Genomic DNA, 19276 nt, shown 5'->3' with positions numbered 1-19276 from the left:
ATTAGGGGAATAAAGTCATATAATAGGAATAAAGTCACAATATTATTGGAATAAAGTCATCATGCTGAGAATAAAATCATATGATGGGAATAACGTCATCATATTATGGGAATAAAATCACAATATGATGGGAATAAAGTCATAATATGAAGGGAATAAAGCCATAGTATGGGAATAAGTCATCATATTATGGGAATAAAGGCATAGTATTATAGGAACAAAGTCAATAGGAATCAAGTAATCATATTATTGGAATAAAGTGTACATAAAGTGTCTGTATATTTATGCAGAAGACGCGTGTTGTTACGAAAGGTGGAAGCGGCTATGCTAGTTAGCATGATGGTTCTACATTGGCTGTGATGGCGGTGTAACAATAATGAGAGAAATAAATAGAGATGTATTTATTTCCTCTTAAGTGGAGCCAGATGTTGAGCGTCGCCACCCACTGCTGCCCCCCCCCCCCCCAGCGTGTAACTCCTCCCTCCTCTCCGCCAGTATGAGTACAAGCGGCCGTGTTGCTTGGAGCTGGATGACTTCTTCCTCCTCCTAGTCCTCCTGGAGTTCTTCTTCCGCAGCGATGTGGCCCGTGTACCTGGTGAGCCTGTGCTGCGGCGTGGCCGCGGCCTTGCGGGGGGCCCGCATGTTCCCCTACGGCGTCCCCGCTGGAGATTCCCTGCTGGAGGAGGGGGACGATGAAACCTCCAAAGTCTTATCTCTGCCCAAAGCCTTCTACTTCTACGATACCCCCTTCTCACACCTCTATGTAAGTCGGCTTCTTCTTCTTCTTTGGTTTTTTGTCTGGACTTGGTGATGCGTTCAGGAGCTCCCATGTGGGTAAAAAAAAAAGCCATCCCTCTGCAATCTCACATAGCATGTCATTATTGTCTTTATTCCGCATGTTGCACGCGGAGCAACCTTTGCTCCATTTTATTCCATTTGGACGGCATCTTTATGCACGGGGAAACCAAACCGCCGCCCCCGCGCAATTTTCAAAAATATCATTTCCCAAGGAAACGCAACAAATGGGAACATTTGGAGAAAACACTTGTCATCTTCACTATTTTACCAGAATAATGTTGTGATGTAATGCAGGAAAATAGCATCAATGATTGAAATATTCAAGAAAAAAATGTGACTTGATGAGAAAAAAGTCCAAATTAATGTATATTATAATAATTATTATATATATTATTATTATATTATAGAATAACGTCATAATTATTCCATGAAAATTGACAGCAAGAAACTTGAAATAGTTGGAAAATAAATACCATAAAACGACAGAATGTGAAAATATGAATTCTACCAAGAGAAAAAGTCGTGGTGTACACAAACACAAACAGGAAGTGAACGTCTTCTCCATGGGGGGGCGGGGCTTTGTCCAGGTGGCCACCAACGGAATCATCTCAGCCCAGGACTTGCCCATGGAGAAGCAGTACGTGGACGACGGCTTCCCCACCGACTTCCCGGTGGTGGCGCCCTTCCTGGCCGACATGGACACCAGCGGGGGACGGGGGCAGATTTACTACCGGGTCACTGAGACGCCCGGCGTCCTCAACAGGGTGGCGCAGGTGCGTTGGAACTCTCTTAAAGTGGAATCTTTCCAGGTCATTGAACACATCGCAACTGGACTCTTTGGAGACCTTTGGTTTCTCACCTGAGCAGGCCTCAGCTGGAGCTGTCCTATCTAGTCTCTGTGCATGAAACCGGCTCTAAGACTTAGAGCAGTCCTATCTAGTGATGATGCATGCTCAGTGCAAATCTTTGTACGTTAGCGTCCGTACTAGCTAGCTCCGAGAGCCTGACAAGTCGTCCGTCTTTCATACGCTGTCACACAGGAAGTCCAGCGGGGGTTCCCGGATGCCAAATTCACACCCAGCTATGCTGTGGTCGCCACGTGGGAAAACGTGGCCGCCTACGAAGAGCCCGCACGCATCAATGAAGGCGCTTCAAACAAGGTAAGGTTCGATTCCGAGTCGGGAAAAGTCAACATTTAGCGCAAATTCCCGCAGGATTCCCGCATCCTTTGTGTTCTTGCCTCGGGGCGAGTACGTTTGGGCTCCACTAATCCGCCGCTTGACCTTTCCAAGAGGTCACAGGTCATCTTTAAGGGTCGTCCTTGCCTCCTTTTCGGTGCCGACAAACCACAACAATCCAAGTCACTTCCTGCTTCTTCTTCTTCTATAGCATAGCATAGCATAGCATAGCATAGCATAGCATAGCATAGCATAGCATAGCACGCACACATCATGCAGGGCGTAAGGACCCTTGTGGTCCACTAGGATACACACATAGAACCAGACCGCATGCCTCAGAACCAGTCCATATGTCTTAGAACCTTACCGCCTGGTTTTTTGTATGTTTCCGTATTTTGTTAAAACTTTTCAATGTGGCCTGATTGGCCGTTCCTTCATGGAGGATGAATGAATGAATGAATGAATGAATGAATGAAAGAGTTGCTATGAAGTGAAGAGGAAGGTCGTTAGTCAGGGAGGGGGTTGTGATAAACGGCCTGTCCCGGGAGGCTGATAGCATCTGGCTTTGAAGGAGATTAGCCAGAGGTGCTGGGTGGAGCTGGGCGGGGGCGGGGGTGGGGGTGGTCACGGGGGTGGGTGTCCTAGATGTGTGAAGTGATTAAGGATGTGGATTCCAGGCGACCTGCCCCGGGGGTGGTGTGGTCAGTTCCCATCTGATGCAACGCTGCCCCCTTGTGGCCGTTCCTGTGTCGTCAGCATTGCTCTACAAGTCCCATCCATCAGTGTGGACTTGCATCAGCAACACAACCAAAGCGTATCCATGCTGGGTTGGCCTCCATCTTAAATACGCCTTTGGGATCACACGTTGGCCTTTGGGAATACATCCAACTACGATGACATACGATGACTTTATTCCTATAATATTAGGATTTTATTCCCATCATACGATGACTTTATTCCCATAATATGAGGACTTTATTCTCATAATGTTATCAATTTATTCCCATCATATGATGACTTTATTTCCATAATATTATGACTTTATTCCCATCATACGATGACTTTATTCCCATAATATTAGGATTTTATTCCCATCATACGATGACTTTATTCCCATAATATGAGGACTTTATTCTCATAATGTTATCAATTTATTCCCATCATATGATGACTTTATTTCCATAATATTATGACTTTATTCCCATCATACGATGACTTTATTCCCATAATATTAGGATTTTATTCCCATCATACGATGACTTTATTCCCATAATATGAGGACTTTATTCTCATAATGTTATCAATTTATTCCCATCATATGATGACTTTATTTCCATAATATTATGACTTTATTCCCATCATACGATGACTTTATTCCCATAATATTAGGATTTTATTCCCATCATACAATGACTTTATTCCCATAAGATTAGGACTTTATTCCCATAATGTTATCAATTTATTCTCATAATATGATGACTTTATTCCCATCATATGATGACTTTATTCCCATCATACGATGACTTTATTCCCATAATGTTATCACTTTATTTCCATAATATTAGGACTTTATTCTCATAATGTGATGCCTTTGTTCCCATGATATTATGTCTTTATTCCCATAATATATGACTTTATTCCCATAATGTTATCACTTTATTTGCATAATATTATGGCTTTATTCTCATAATGTTAACTTTATTCCCATAGTGTTCACTTAATTCCCATAATATTAGGACTTTATTCCTGTAATGTTAGGACTTTATTCTTGTAATGTTATGACTTTATTCCCGTAATGTTGTGACTTTATTCTCCTAAAGTGACATGTGACTTTATCGCCATAATAAGTGGACGTCGGTGACAGGATGAGAAACTGCTAGCTGTTAGCCACTGAAATATTTCACACGGTGACTCCAACACCAAACACTTGCTGGTGGTCCCAAGTACTTGGGTGGGTGTGTATTTGTGTGTCACCCTCTGAAAGCCAAGGTGAGAAGAAAGGGGGGGGGGGATCAGACGCTTTTGATGTGTGTACGCTGCCATTGTCTTCCACCAAATGGTCAGGACTCTTTGACTTCTTGCTAATTGTACTTCCTGCAACTAAAAGCTTCCTGTGCGCCCATTGCTTTGCAGAGGAGCCCACTCCCACTAACGTTTAGTATGTCAATCGGGGTGTCCAAGGAGCCACCCGGCATTTGGAGGGGGGGGGGCATTTGCATTAGTGCAGCTAGCCGTGTGAGACGTTAGCTGACACAGGTGTTTGTTATTGTGGGGGGGCGTAGCCAGCGACACCGTCTGCGAGCGTGCACCATTTTGTTTATGTTTACTTTGCCGAACAAACAAAATATTCCTTTTTGCCGGCTTCGGTGCCATCATTCACGTTAGCCTGGAAGTAGCATCCTTTCTTCGCTGCTGGGAAAACCGTAGGACACCCACCCCCGGTGTATACTTGTTGTGTTTTCCGCCTATTTTAAGGAGGAAACATTTTTTAAAAATGTGTGTTGTGATGAAAAATCTGCGGGGTGGTGAATTCTGTACTCCGCCTGGGGAAGGGGAGGTAAAGATCCTGTGGTGCAAAGCCGTCTGTGGTCAAACACACACGCACACACACACAACCCCCCCCCCCCCCCCCCCCCAGCCCCGGCTGGAAGCTGCAAAGTCCTCCTAAGCCATTAACAAGACACAAGATGACTTAAAGATGTAGCACATGTACATGAATATACATGTGGGTATTTACTATATGTAGTACTATACGTTGTACAGCACAGTACATGTGTTTGCTTTATGAGCATGTCTGCTGCACGCATGCATGACTTTTAACGCCCCCGTGAAAGAAAGATGTCTGCACCCGCTGAAAGACAGCTGCGTACATCCACCACATCTGGGAACTCACACTCCTCTCCCTTCACGCCCCCCCCCACACCCCCCCCCCCCCCCCCCCCCCCCGGCTGTGTTTGCAAGTCGGCCTGGGACAGACCGCCCCCTTCAAGCATTAGTCCCAAGATTTCCACTTCAAGACTTAAGTCAGGGGTGTCCAAAGTGTGGCCCCAGGGGGTCCGCTAGACAAGAATGATGTCAAAATATTAGTAGAAATTTGTCATTTTTAGCATCAAGTTTAAAACAGCTGTAATTCTACGGGAATAAAGTCCAAATATTAAGAAAATTCTAACAAGTAATTTAAAAAATAATGCATAGAAAACATGACGTCACACGGCTAGCGTTAGCATGCTTACGTGTAGCATGATAATGCTAAGCCTTTATATTAGTGTCTATGAAAACAGCTAAAATTCTACTATGCTACACATTAACATAGGCCTGTCACCACAACATATTTAGCTAGACAGTAATTGTCCATACAAAACATGCACAGACATGCTAACATTAGCATGCTAACATCTAACATAATAATGCTATGTGTTTTATATATGTGTCTACCTATGAAAACGGCTTGAAATGCTGCTGTGCTAATGTTGGCATGCTAGTGTTAGCATGCTTACATGTAGCATGATAGTGCTAAGCCTTTATATTAGTGTCTATGAAAATGGCTAAAATTCTACTATGCTACACACTGACATAGACCTGTCACCACAACATATTTAGCTAGACAGTAATTGTCCAAACAAGACATGCGCAGACATGCTAACATTAGCATGCTAACGTCTAACATAATAATGCTATGTTTTTTATATATGTGCCTACCTATGAAAACGTTTCAAAATGCTGCTGTGCCAATGTTGGCATGCTAGCGTTAGCATGCTTACGTGTAGCATAATAGTGCTAAGCCTTTATATTAGTGTCTATGAAAACGGCAAAAATTCTACTATGCTAATGTTAGCATGCTAGCAATGCTGACATGCTAACAAAACCTGAGCCTGAAAGCGTTTTCCCTGAGTGACTGACAGGATGGTTGACGGAATAACCAATGGATGCAGAGTGAACCCTCTTGTCATCCATGTTTGGTCGAGAGAGTATGTATGTTGAGTGTGTGTGTGTGTGTGTGTGTGTGAGAAGTTGTGTAAGAGTGTAGACTTGATGGTTGTTGGTCTTTCCCTCCCTGCCGAGTGGAAACACGTGTAGACTTCTTGGAAAGGCATGAATTTTGATGTTGTGGAAATGCTTTGGGTTAGCATGAACGTGGCTTGATAACAGCCAGAAGAATGTGCTCAAACATAAAACTGTCCAAGTGTGTTTTACTCCACCGACTATGGTTTTATTTGCCAGATAATACCTTTTTAACACGGGAGTGAAAGAATTATGGGATGTTTTTGTGTGCTTAATGATGTAATTGTCAGCTGGAAGAGCAGTGAAAAAGAGATTTTTTTTTTAATTTATTTTTTAAGTGCACCGTCCCTTCCTCCATGCAGGTCAACACCTTCCAGGCCGTGATAGGATACGACGAAACCGACTCGTACGTTCTCTTCCTGTACCCCGAGGGTGGCCTGAACTTCTTTGGGACCAGACCCAAGGTAAACGCAGCAGAAACAAGGAGGCGCTTGTTTTGGGCTCTCATGCCTGCATGCAGATGCTGAGCATCATAGCTTAGCATCCCCCCCCCCGCACAAGCTAAACATTGCATTGTTTTCTTCTCTTCCCAGGAGTCGTATAACGTGGAGATCGAGCTTCCCGCTCGAGTCGGATTCAGCAGGGGTGAAGTCACGTATCTGATTTTTTCCCGAACGGAGGGACCGTACTACAGCGTGACCAGCAACGAGCAGAGTATCAAACACCTCCACCAGTTAGTGCACGGCTTTTTACCAGTTTTAAAGTAATGTCATATTATGAGAAACAAAACCAACATAGACGTTGACGGAAAAGCTAGAAAAGTATAAAGTCAAAATAACACGGAAATGTAAGATGTAATAATATGAGAAGGAAATTGAAATGTCGGGGGAAACCCACCCCCCCCTGCAAAAATGGAAAAAAGCTGTCATAATATTATGAAAATGTTAGGAATAATATTATTATCATGTTATGAAAACCCAGCCAAACAAAAGAAGTAGTCATAATATTACAAAAAGAAAGTTAATTTTTATGAGAATAACGTAAAAATATTAATAGAAAAAAGTCTTAATATAATGTTTTAGTAGCATAAAACTGAACTATTAAAGAACAAAACACAGTTGGAATACAGCGAGGCCTTGGTTAACATCTTGGTGAACCTTAAACCAAAACGGACTCTAACCAAAGCAAGTTTTCCCATAGAAAATAATGAAAATCCAATGAATCTGTTCCATACACCCCAAAATGTTAACACAAAACACATTTTAAAGACGATAATTCCACTTTTCCAAGCAGGAAGTGATGCAAAAGTAATTCCAACTGCAAATGAACGGACAACTGAACATCACTTTTATCCGGTTTTACAAAGATGGAGGGGAGGAGATTCGGTTCGGAGGGCAATCTGTTTTTTCAAAACCCGTTTCTGCACGCTGACATTTTGGATGTTTGCTCCGATCAAGGGTTGGCAACACAGGAACTCCGGGCGTTTGGCTCTTCCACACTGGGAACCGCTATTCTTTTGACAACATTGTCCCTGCGTCCGTTGGAGGTCTACTTGCTACGCCTCCACCAAGGCAACATGGCCTCCCTCTGGTAAGGGCTCTCTCGCTCTATGTCTCTCTCTCTTGGCGCTTGATTGTGGTCAAGGTGGGGTATCATACTCGGTGCTTGGCTCCACCAGGACACCACCACCCCAGAGTACGGAGACTTTGAAGACTACACAGACAACGGTAACTTTGACCCTGCCCACGAAGAAGAAGAGGAGGAGGAGGAGGGCGATTACCCCCTGACGAGTGAAGATCTGGAATTCCAGCCGGTGGTGGCGGGCGAACCCCTGCAGCCCAGAAGCTCTGACCTCCCGTCATCGCCGTCGGAGGACTCGGCTCATCCCGTGTCACACGGGAGCCAAGACTTGCCTTTGACCTCTGAACCCAGACACGCCTCCGAGGCGGTGGAGCGCCAGTATGCTCCTCCCCCTCCTCCTGGTCAAGACGCCGTCCGGGATGGAGGAGATCCGCGCTCCCAGCCGCCACGACCACAGGTAACTCATCACCAGGACACCACAGTCCAGCACAAGCCGTGTTCGTCACCGTGTGACATCACAAGGGGCAGACTTCCTTTCATTTAGACCTTCTGGTACATTGCGCTGTCATGCCAGGTGTTAGCATGCTAATGTTAACATTGTTAGCATTAGTATTTTAGCATTTTTAGCCATTTTCATAGCCAGACACATAGCATTAATATGTTGCATGTTAGCATTGCTAGCATGCTAACTTTAGCATATTAGCATTTTTAGATATTTTCATAGCGAGACACGTACGGTATATTTACCACTGTTATGCTAGGTGTTAGCATGATAATGTTAGCATTGCTAGCATGTTAACATTAGCATTTCTAGCCATTTTCATAGCTAGACACATATATAAACACTTACCACTATTATGCTAGGTGTTAGCATGTTAACGTTAGCATTTCTTGCATGTTAACATTAGCATTTCTAGCCATTTTCATAGCTAGACACATATATAAATACTTAGCACTATTATGCTAGGTGTTAGCATGCTAATGTTAGCATTGGTAGCCTGCTTACATTAGCATAGCAGCATTTTTAGCTGTTTTCAAGATTGACTATTATATAAACACTTAGCATGCTTTTTGTTAGCATGCTAGCGTTAGCATGTATGGCGTTTGGCCGCGGTCTGGGCTCTCTGAGTGCTTCTCTAGTTGAGATACACAATCTGGTTTTCAAAAGTACAAGCAGTAATCATTGAAATAAGAAGAGTTGAATCAACACAAGCAGATTATCAGGGCTAAGTTGACAGAAGCGTAACATCTGATTTATAAACTTGTGTTCCAGTTCCTGAGTTTGAAGGATTCTAACAAAGTTATTAAGGGGGATCGGGTCCAACAATTTGAATTGGTCTTGCAGAGTTCCAAGCAAAGGGAGCAGCCAAACAAAATACCTTTTCCCCACTGGACTGATGATTCCTAACAAGGTCAACTCCGACATAGGATGGACCATCCCAAGTAGGGTTTGGAAATAAAAGCCATCCAATGATCGGATCTCCTGATCTCCAGGGACCACCTTTGGCTTTTTTATACAAAGTACAATGATGGCTTAAACGGGTACCTGATGGAGAGATGTGTTTGAGAATAACTCAGTGAACGTTGCTTCCCTTGTAGGTTCCTGTGGACCTGTACCCCCCTCACAGAAATGAGCCCCCCCTGTCCCCTGGAGGCCATATTGTCAGTGTGGAGGAAGACGACATTGATTTTGACACAGGAGGTAAGACAAATACCCACGTAAACGTGCATCACTGGAAATGTGACAGAGGATTATGGCGACCTCGCCCTCTGCAGCTGCAGCACAATACCGCTGTTGTGTGGCTCCCAGGTGTGTGTGTGTGTGTGTGTGAAAATGTCTTCTCAGTGATAGCGGACCCCCCACACAATATTGTTGTTTATTTGAAGTCTATGGCATTATGTGACAAGAAAAGTAAACTAAACAAAGCGTGAGATTAAAACCAGGTTAACCACAGTCACTAGCGGCAACACTAAATACCACAAAACCAAACGCTGTAATATGAAAACATCACAAAACTAAATGTTGCAAGTCGAATCACCACAACACAAAATGAAATGTCGTAACATGAAATGCCGCTGCGTTAAACGCATCTACACTGCCAAAAAGAAACTCCACAAAACAAGATGTTACAACTCCAAATGTCACAACATAAGATAAGATAAGCTAAGATATGCCTTTGTTCGTCCCTCAGTGGGGAAATTTGCATTGCACAGCAGCAAGAGTACAGAATCAGTTAAGCAGTACAAAATACACAATATAGAAAAATAAACAATATAAACAACCCAAGTATTAACAAAATCAACAGTTTTACCCAGTTATATACAAATACAGTATGCAGATAATATGAAACGAGATGAGATATGTGACCAGTCTTTAAACTATGAGATCTTGCTAGTGACTTAATATGAGGCATTATAGAAATACATGAAGTCCTGCTACGTGAAAATACGGCGACGTGAAACACAGCAGCACAAAACATTCCAGCATTAAAATGTCACAACACAAATTGAAATGCTGCTACACGAAATGTTGCATCACAAAACGCCGCAACACGAAACACCACAAAACGAAAATGAAACGTAGCGTGAAAACGCTGTAACAGGAAACATGGCAATACGAGTGCGGGACATTGACGGATGAGCACAAAGAAGGACTGTGCTGCTCTCCCAAGCCTTTTACTCTACATACCTTTCACATGAGGGTCAGGGTGTGGGAGGCCTCCTAACAACAGCTGCTGTATCTCCAACTTGTGTGTATGTACTCTATATACCATGTGTGTATATTTCTTATGTTTTTGCACGTTTGTCATACTTAAATATTTCAGATGATGAATGAGGAAGTGGGAAGATCGATATCAAGACTAAAAGCGTAAATAGAGCGCAGTGCTGACATGTGACTCATAGCATCAAACGTCTTCTTTGTGTTCCCCAGTGATCCAGTACACCACCGAGAATAAGGAGACCTGTGCCAGGTAGGCTGTGGTTTTCCCCAAGGTTTGATGTCGCGGGGTCGCCAACGCGGAAGTCGTTCTATGTTCATGTTTCATTGACTTGAACGCCGGCTGTCGCAGGTTCCAGCATCAATGTTCCCACAACGCGTTTTGCTCCGACTACGCCACAGGCTTCTGCTGCCACTGTCGTCACGGTTTCTACGGAAACGGCCGCCACTGCCTTCCCGAGGGTTGGTCATCCCGTTATTTCATGTCTTCAACTTGCCTTAAAAGCACAATGAGCCTGATGAACTCCTTTCCGGTTCTCAGCGGCCCCCCAGCGTGTCAGCGGCACGCTCAGCGGGACGGTGATCGTGGGCATGACCCCCGTGGAGCTGAACAAAATCGATCTTCACGCGTACGTCGTGGTGGGAGACGGGAGGGCGTACACAGCCGTCAGCGAGGTAGCACCGCTTCCCAAATGTTTTCCTTAAAACAAACACAACATCCAAATGTTTTCCTCCTTCCTGGTTTCTGTACTAGATCCCTGAACCGGTGGGCTGGGCCTTGATGCCGGTTGCACCAATCGGAGAGCTCTTTGGGTGGCTGTTTGCTCTGGAGCTGCCCAATAGCCAAGCAGGCTTCAAAACGACCGGTACCAGATAGAGTCCGTACACGTGGTGTCCCTAAGTGTCCTCGTTTGAATCCAAGTATTTGGTCCTTACCAGGAGCTGAGTTCACGCGTCACGTGGAGCTGGTCTTTTACCCGGGAAATCAGCACCTGTCAATCACTCAAACGGGACGAGGCCTTGACGACCACAACCACCTCACCGTGGACACGGTGCTCAACGGCAGCGTGCCCTTCATACCGCCCGGCGCTGAAGTGACCATGAACCCCTTCAAGGAGACCTACCAGTACTACCCGTCGGGTAACCGTGACGACCGCAGGAGTCCCGAAAGAGAAAGTGGGCGTGCCGCAGCTTTAAGACCGTCTGTCCTTTCTGTTTCCAGTTGCCACCTCCACATCTGTGAGGGAGTTCACCGTGGTCTCCCCAGACAGAGGATCCGAATCCTTCTCCTTCCAGATGAAGCAAAACATCACATACCGTGACTGTCGCCATGGCAGCCGGGCCCCCCCGGTGGAGACCCTGCAGATCACCATGGAGAGAGTGTTTGTCATGTACGTGAAGGAGGAGCGCATCCTGAGATACGCCATCACCAACAAGATCAGCCCGGTCGGAGGTGAGTCCTGTCTTCAGCTTCATCCAGTCCAGTCTCACCGACTCACGGGTACTTGATGAAGACTGGCATTACACTGACTCATTGGCGCTCGATGAAGTTTCACTGACTCACGGGTACTTGATGAAGACTGGCATTACACTGACTCATTGGCGCTCGATGAAGTTTCACCGACTCACGGGTACTTGATGAAGACTGGCATTACACTGACTCATTGGCGCTCGATGAAGTTTCACTGACTCACGGGTACTTGATGAAGACTGGCATTACACTGACTCATTGGCGCTCGATGAAGTTTCACTGACTCACGGGTACTTGATGAAGACTGGCATTACACTGACTCATTGGCGCTCGATGAAGTTTCACTGACTCACGGGTACTTGATGAAGACTGGCATTACAATGACTCATTGGCGCTCGATGAAGACTCACTGACTCACGGGTACTTGATGAAGACTGGCATTACACTGACTCATTGGCGCTCAATGAAGACTCACTGACTCACGGGTACTTGACAAAGTCCTCAGGTTTCACACGGGTACTGAACGACCTCACAGATGCTCAACAAAGACTCGAGTTTCACTCACAGGTGCTCAATGAAGACTCGCCGACACATTGGCGCTCAACAAATACTCAACTTTCAGTGACTCATGGGTACCTCGGGTTCTCGGGCTTCACTGACTCACGGGTGCTCAACAAGGACTCAAGTTTCAGTGACTTAGCTCGACGAAGACTGACTAGACGACATCAGCGGCACTCATGGAAGACTTGAGTCTCACTGACTCACGGGTGCTCAACAAAGACTCCAGTATGACTGCGTTACGGGTACCCAGTAGAGTACCCAGTTCATTAAAAAGAGTTAATGACTCTTAAAAACCTTCTTCCATCATTTGAGAAGATTTGGCCATCCTGGTAAAATACGTAAAAGGAACACAAGCAGATACGGTGAAAGAAGCGTGCCGCCATTGTCCAGCAGAGATGTGGGCGGGACTACACTTCAACCAATCAGAAATCTGACTTTACTACCAAGAAACATCAGCATTCTCTTCCATACTTTTCCATAGAAGGCTTTTTTTACCATTTATTTGGCAGGCCAGGCCAACTTTCTGTCATTTGGACGTCAACACATTGATTAAGAAAGGTTACCGTGACGCACACGTGCACACCCGTGCAGCCCCGCGTACACACACACACACACACACACACAAGCAGAGCACAGCTGGAAAAGCTTTTGGGGATCAGGGGTTTTGTAAACATGGGTTAAGTGCTCTGTGTGTGTGTGTGTGTGTGTGTGTGGATGGGTCTCCTGGCGTCTGGGAAGTAATATCCCATCCAATGACAGGTGACAGATTTGAAGAAGGGGGAGGGGGGGGGGGTAGAAATAGTTGCTCCGTGATGTCATGAGAACGACTGGACTGACTCACAGGACGGGAATGACACCAGCCAAGGAACCTGGATTACCGCTTTTATCGGCAATATTTCCAACACTAAAATGACCGAAATATTACTACATACAATTACTCCTTACTGGTATGAAAAAGTTTGGACACCCCTGGTAATTATTTTACTTTACAAGATAAATGTTGTTGGGATCAGCCATTTCACTTAAAGGGGACCAATTATTGTATTGAGTTGCGGACTCCTATAGAGCAGCTACTCACAATAACCCGCACAGAACACTTTTTACATTTTGCACAATCTGCACCTATTCCAGCTGTATTTCCGAAACGGTGCAAACCTCATTGTCTGAAACCCTGGCATGGTTTAACACCAGAATGCAACATTTATATCCATTTATATCCATATATATAACATTTATATCCGTAATATATGTTATAACTTTTTTCTGACTGAAACTAAATTAAATACAAATTAATTAATTTTCCAAAATTAAATTCTATGAAAAATTAAAAAGTCAAATACCTAAAAGTAAAATAGCTATGAAATTAAATCCTTTAAAATTAAATAAAAAATTATCATAAAATTATGACTTTTTCTCTGACATAATATTCTTTAAAATAAGTGTAAAATAATTTATTAAAAAAATTAAATGTAATTATTCAATGAAATTAAGATTCAACCAAATGTAATATTACTTATAACTTTTTTCTGACATAATTTTCCAAAAGTAAATTAACTAAAAAATTAATAAAATAAAATAAAATAATTAATTTAAATTTAATTAAATACTAAATTACAAAAAAAACTTTTTTGACTTTTACAAAATATTTAGTATTTTTTAGTTTTCATGTTTTAGGGCCAACAGGTAGCAATTTACCAACAAATCAAAGAAAGTAAAAAAAAAAAACACCTAGCAGCAAATCTAAGGTGGCCAAATGTTGCTGTTGTTTCAGCGGGGCCGCCGGGGCCGGAGGTGCTGCACCCCTGCTACGATGGAAGCCACGACTGCGACACCAGCGCTCAGTGTGTCCCGCTGGAGGGGCAGGACTTCCAATGCCGCTGCGCCACCGGTTACACGGGGGACGGACGCAACTGCAACGGTACCCACCCCAACCCTATTTTCCTTCACCGCCGTGCCTTTCCACCTTTTTCTGGAACGCCGTCTGCCCCACACGAGGGCTGAAGGTGCCATGACACACTCGTCCTCCCCTTGTGGTGTTTAAGCATGTAGTTGAGTTGCATTGTCCTGTCATTAGCGTGTCTGACGGCGCTAGGAAAGCCCCCCGAGCGTTGCCACGGTTCCCATGAGTGGGCCTTAGTGTCTCCCCTAATCACCACTCCATTCCAGGTGTAGGGCTCCCTCACAAACAAGTACATGCACGTGTGGGACCTGACACTTCCTGCTAGCATTTCACAATGAATATTAACACATCGGGCCAAACATGGAAAATCACATCTTTGCCACGTTCACATTTCCCGCATCTTTGTGTCCCTTAACAGATGTGGATGAGTGCGCCGAGGGCTCGGCGGCGTGCGGCGCTCACTCCCAGTGCGTCAACCTCCCCGGCAGCCATCGCTGCCAGTGTCAGCGCGGCTACGAGTTCGGCTTTGACGGACGCACGTGTGTGGGTGAGTCGGACGTTAATGCGAGCGGGATGAACTTTTGATGAACTTCCTATCCGTCTCTTTCTTCTCAGACGTGGACGAGTGCGGCTCGTCGCCGTGCCACAGCAACGCCAGATGCACCAACAGCTTGGGTTCTTTCTCCTGCCGCTGCCAGCCGGGATTTGACGGAGACGGTTCGCTGTGCTCCCGGCAGGAAGGTCAGCCATGTCAGCTTTCAGGGTTTACGTCTCAGCTTCACTCTACTTGGTGTCAAAGCCTCGTCTTCTTTGAGCTTGAGATGAGTTTGCTTATCTTTCCTCCTCAACCAGAGAACGCAACTTCTGAACGTCCTAAAAGCCACTGTGAGCATCACAGGGACAGTGTCCAGACCACCAGTCCAGAAGGTTATCCTATAGTAGGAGCTTTTGTACCTCAGTGTGATGCTAACGGACAATACACACCTCAACAGGTACATACTTAAATACATGAATAACATCATGTCTTTACCACATCATATATGTTAGTATTGATCAAGGCATATTGTGCCTTTTAGTGTCATGGTTCCAGTGGACATTGTTGGTGTGTGGACGGTCAAGGACAGGAGAGACCAGGAACCAGAACTCCTCCTGGTGTTTCTCGTGTGGACTGTGACAGACACGGTACGCCCGTTATCATAGCAATATCAACATTTACATTTTACACAAATGCAAATACAAATACTTTTCCGGGCTGTGTTGCGCACCCCTAATATGTATGTGTATATATGTATATATAAACGTTAGCATGATTAACACATAGCTGATGATAGAGTAGACTGTTATATAAACATTTAGCACTATGAAAACAGATAAAAACGCTACTATGCTAATTTTATCATGCTAAATATCTAACATTAGCATGCTAACACTTAGCATAATAGTGCTAAATTGTTCATATGTATGTGTCTAACAATGAAAATGGATAAAAATGCTACTATGCTAATTTTAGCATGCTAAATATCTAACATTAACATGCTAACACTTAGCATAATAGTGCTAAAGTGTTCATATGTATGTGTCTAGCAATGAAAATGGATAAAAATGCTACTATGCTAATGTTAGCATGCTAACACTTAGCATAATAGTGCTAAAGTGTTCATATGTATGTGTCTAGAAATGAAAATGGATAAAAAAATGCTACTATGCTAATATTAGCATGCTAAGTGTTATGTATGTGTCTATCTATGAAAACGGCTAGACTGCTATGCTCATGTTAGAACGCCTGCAATGCTAAATGCTTATATTAGAAGGCTAACACCTTGCATAATAATGATAATAATTATCAATGAAAATTGATAAAAATGTTAGCATGCCAGCAATGCTAATTAGCATGCTGCCACTTAACATGATGGTGTTAAGCGTTTCCAATGCTAATTAGCATGCTGCCACTTAACATGATGGTGTTAAGCGTTTCCATGTGTATACCAATGAAAATAGCTAAAACTACTACCATGCCAGCGTTAATATTCTGGCAGTGCTAGCATGCTAAGGTTAGCAAACGAAGGTTGTTCTTTGTGCGAGGGGTGCGGTTCAATAACCATCGGGCGCCATCTTCCCGAGAAGAAACATCAGTGCCATCCTATGCCATTGGAGTTCTAAAAAAAATGAGTTTTCCATCCTCAGGTGAGCGTCCCAAAAGCCAGTGTGAGCATCACAGGGACAGCGTGCAGACCAGCGGTCCAGAAGGTGATCCTCTCGTGGGAGCTTTTGTCCCTGAGTGTGATGCTGATGGACAATACACACCTCAACAGGTACAGGACACCCATCCACCAAAATCTCATCACGATAAAAGACATATTCTGGTCCTTACTGTGGTTTTTGTGGATTCAGTGCCACGATTCTACTGGATATTGTTGGTGTGTAGACCATAGAGGGCAGGAGAGAGAGGGAACCAGGACTCCACCCGGCACGACGCCCAGAAACTGTGACAAAGCGGGTAGCTCTTTGCGTGTAGAAAATGAAACCCTCGCCCGTCATGGCGGTTCCGTTAAACCAACCAGTCAATATTTCCCGTAAAGATGGATCCCGACCCAAAGGCCAGTGTGAGCACCATCGAGACCGTGCGCAGACCTCCGCTTCTCAGGGCCCCCCCGCCGTGGGAGGCTACGTTCCTCAGTGCGATGCCGACGGGCAGTACACACCACTGCAGGTATGTGCAATGCTAGCTTATATTATATACACATAAAAACATAAAAGAATGAAATATTTAGTTAATATTTCAACGCCGCTGTGCTACTAAAATGACACTTTTCTCCAAATATTACAGGTTTATTCTCATAAAATTGAGATTTTTTTTTCTCTACATATTTTTGGTTAATACAGTAAAATTACTGCCGATTTTTAAATTTTTGCTGCTTTATTTATTCATAATAATAAAATTTTTTACATTAAAACTGATTTCTAATTTAAAAAATATGGATTAATTTTTTATGAAAGTATAATTTAATTACAACTTTTCACTCCAGTATGTAGAGTATGTAATATGTCTAAATAAATAAGGTGTGTATGACAGTGTCACGGTTCCACTGGGCATTGCTGGTGTGTGGACAGCCAAGGCCAAGAAAGACCAGGAACCAGGACCGGACCCGGTGCACCACCCACAGACTGTGACAAAGCAGGTAAGAGAAGAAAATGTCATCCAAATCTTTTCCAGCTACCAAACGGAGGCGGCCATTTTCCACCAGTATACTGTAGTCTACACAGTCGCATGCCTTGCTAAACTGAGCTCGGCAGTCCCGGAACCTTAGCGGCAGATGTCTTATGTCAGGGTTTTCCAAGGCTTCCTTGCTAAACCTTGCCCTTTGAACCCCATCAGTCACCACAATAACAAGTCACACCAGACAGCACGTTTTCATCAAGCTTTTAAGCGCTCAGCCATTGAGGTCATTACTTTGGAATGCCTACAAAAACAGGTACTAGAATTGCAATAAACACACGCATGGGGGGGGGGGGGGGGGGGATAGGGGCCAAAAGCAGGACTCCAAACTGTACTTTTTAAAGATTCAACATCATCACGGCACAGATACAGAGACAACAATAAGAATTCAGATCCAAATATTTACAGTACCTTATCTTTGTTTCCCACCAGAGGAACCAGAAGGTCCTAAAAGTGACTGTGAGCGTCACAGAGACAGAGTCCAGACCAGCAGCCCAGAAGGTTATCCTATACTGGGAGCGTTTGTACCCCAGTGTGACGCTGATGGACAGTACACACCTCAACAGGTAAGTACCTAAAGTGTCAGGGAATTTGGTTCACTCAGACCGAATGAAAAGAATATAAGGATAGACCGCACCTCCACCGGACGTGTGGTGTGGGAGGAGGTCTGTGAGACCGTGGAGCACCAATTTTAGTCAGATTCAAAGAGGTTCTGGCAAACCATCCGACAACTCAGAAGGGAAGTAATCAGGGCGGATGCCTGCAGACCTACTGACAGCTCTTCCGTACAGGAAGCAGAGTCTAAGGACAAACGCAGACAGGTCCATCAGTATGGGATGGACGGGTTTCGCCCTGAAGTTCTCAAGGTTTCGGGTGTTTTGGTGGGTCCTGTTGACACGTCTCTTGGACATTGCATTGAAGTTGGAACAATGTCTCTGGATTGGCAGACCGGGGTGATGGTCCACCTCGAGTGTGTGTTCCTACTACAGGGGGATCACCCCTCAGACCCCCTGGAAAGTCCATTTCAGGTTGTTGGGGAGAAGGGTACCACCAAAGTTCAGCCATGGTAGATTCAATGTCCCAGTGGTGGAATACTGGACCTCTCTACCGCAGAACAACATGGATTGATTCACTCAGACCTTATTTGTATTTTAGTGTCATGGATCAAGTGGGCATTGCTGGTGTGTGGACAGTCAAGGACAAGAAAGACCAGGAACCAGAACACAAGCTGGAACAACACCCATGGACTGTGCTAGATCAGGTAGATCTTAGATTTTATTACTTGTCTCTGTCATTGATGGTATAATGAAAGTTTTGTTTTGACAACCCATCCTCAGATGAACGTCCTAAAAGCCATTGTGAGCATCACAGGGACAGTGTCCAGACCACCAGTCCAGAAGGTTATCCTATACTGGGAGCTTTTGTACCTCAGTGTGATGCTAATGGACAATACACACCTCAACAGGTACATACTACAAGTGTGGTATATCTTTCATATATAGTATCATGTACAGTAGATGACTAAAGTACATTTCAGTGTCATGGTTCCAGTGGACATTGTTGGTGTGTGGACAGTCAAGGCCAGGAAAGACCAGGAACCAGAACTCCTCCTGGTACAACACCAACAGACTGTGATAAACCAGGTGAGCTTAAGCAAAATCTTTGTAGACTTGGTCATATTATCAAATCATTTATTGTATAACTGTGAAATGTACTTGACAGAAGGTCCTAAAAGTCACTGTGAGCATCACAGGGACAGTGTCCAGACCACCAGTCCAGAAGGTTATCCTATACTGGGAGCTTTTGTACCTCAGTGTGATGCTAATGGACAATACACACCTCAACAGGT

The 19276-nt window shown here is 44.3% G+C and overlaps 1 protein-coding gene across 14 annotated transcripts in view; it reads left to right on the top strand.

Annotated features, from left to right (window-relative positions):
• nid2a (nidogen 2a (osteonidogen)) overlaps positions 1-19276 on the top strand; it is a 34246-nt gene that overhangs the window by 5834 nt on the left and 9136 nt on the right. For 11 of the 14 annotated variants that reach the window (XM_078798138.1, XM_078798135.1, XM_078798136.1 and 8 more), the window contains exons 3-30: positions 496-763; positions 1386-1571; positions 1839-1958; positions 6341-6442; positions 6572-6711; positions 7436-7568; positions 7657-8016; positions 9159-9261; positions 10492-10531; positions 10631-10740; positions 10820-10953; positions 11033-11144; positions 11218-11418; positions 11501-11731; positions 14082-14228; positions 14629-14757; positions 14826-14951; positions 15063-15202; positions 15287-15392; positions 16395-16522; positions 16602-16707; positions 16790-16920; positions 17284-17389; positions 17860-17993; positions 18583-18688; positions 18765-18892; positions 18965-19070; positions 19150-19274. In XM_078798138.1, the coding sequence (XP_078654264.1) occupies positions 578-763; positions 1386-1571; positions 1839-1958; positions 6341-6442; positions 6572-6711; positions 7436-7568; positions 7657-8016; positions 9159-9261; positions 10492-10531; positions 10631-10740; positions 10820-10953; positions 11033-11144; positions 11218-11418; positions 11501-11731; positions 14082-14228; positions 14629-14757; positions 14826-14951; positions 15063-15202; positions 15287-15392; positions 16395-16522; positions 16602-16707; positions 16790-16920; positions 17284-17389; positions 17860-17993; positions 18583-18688; positions 18765-18892; positions 18965-19070; positions 19150-19274 (3876 nt within the window). In that variant the 5' untranslated portion in view covers positions 496-577. The remainder of the gene's footprint in view (positions 1-495; positions 764-1385; positions 1572-1838; positions 1959-6340; positions 6443-6571; positions 6712-7435; positions 7569-7656; positions 8017-9158; positions 9262-10491; positions 10532-10630; positions 10741-10819; positions 10954-11032; positions 11145-11217; positions 11419-11500; positions 11732-14081; positions 14229-14628; positions 14758-14825; positions 14952-15062; positions 15203-15286; positions 15393-16394; positions 16523-16601; positions 16708-16789; positions 16921-17283; positions 17390-17859; positions 17994-18582; positions 18689-18764; positions 18893-18964; positions 19071-19149; positions 19275-19276) is intronic. The other 3 variants (XM_078798139.1, XM_078798137.1, XM_078798131.1) reach the window with 2 other exon arrangements.

Source organism: Doryrhamphus excisus, linkage group LG17 (genome assembly GCF_037039965.1).
Source record: "Doryrhamphus excisus strain RoL-2023G ecotype Guam linkage group LG17, RoL_Dexc_Guam_v1.1, whole genome shotgun sequence".
Classification (NCBI taxonomy): domain Eukaryota; kingdom Metazoa; phylum Chordata; class Actinopteri; order Syngnathiformes; family Syngnathidae; genus Doryrhamphus; species Doryrhamphus excisus.
Note: the sequence above shows the minus strand (reverse complement) of the source record. Positions and strands in the feature narration are given on the sequence as shown.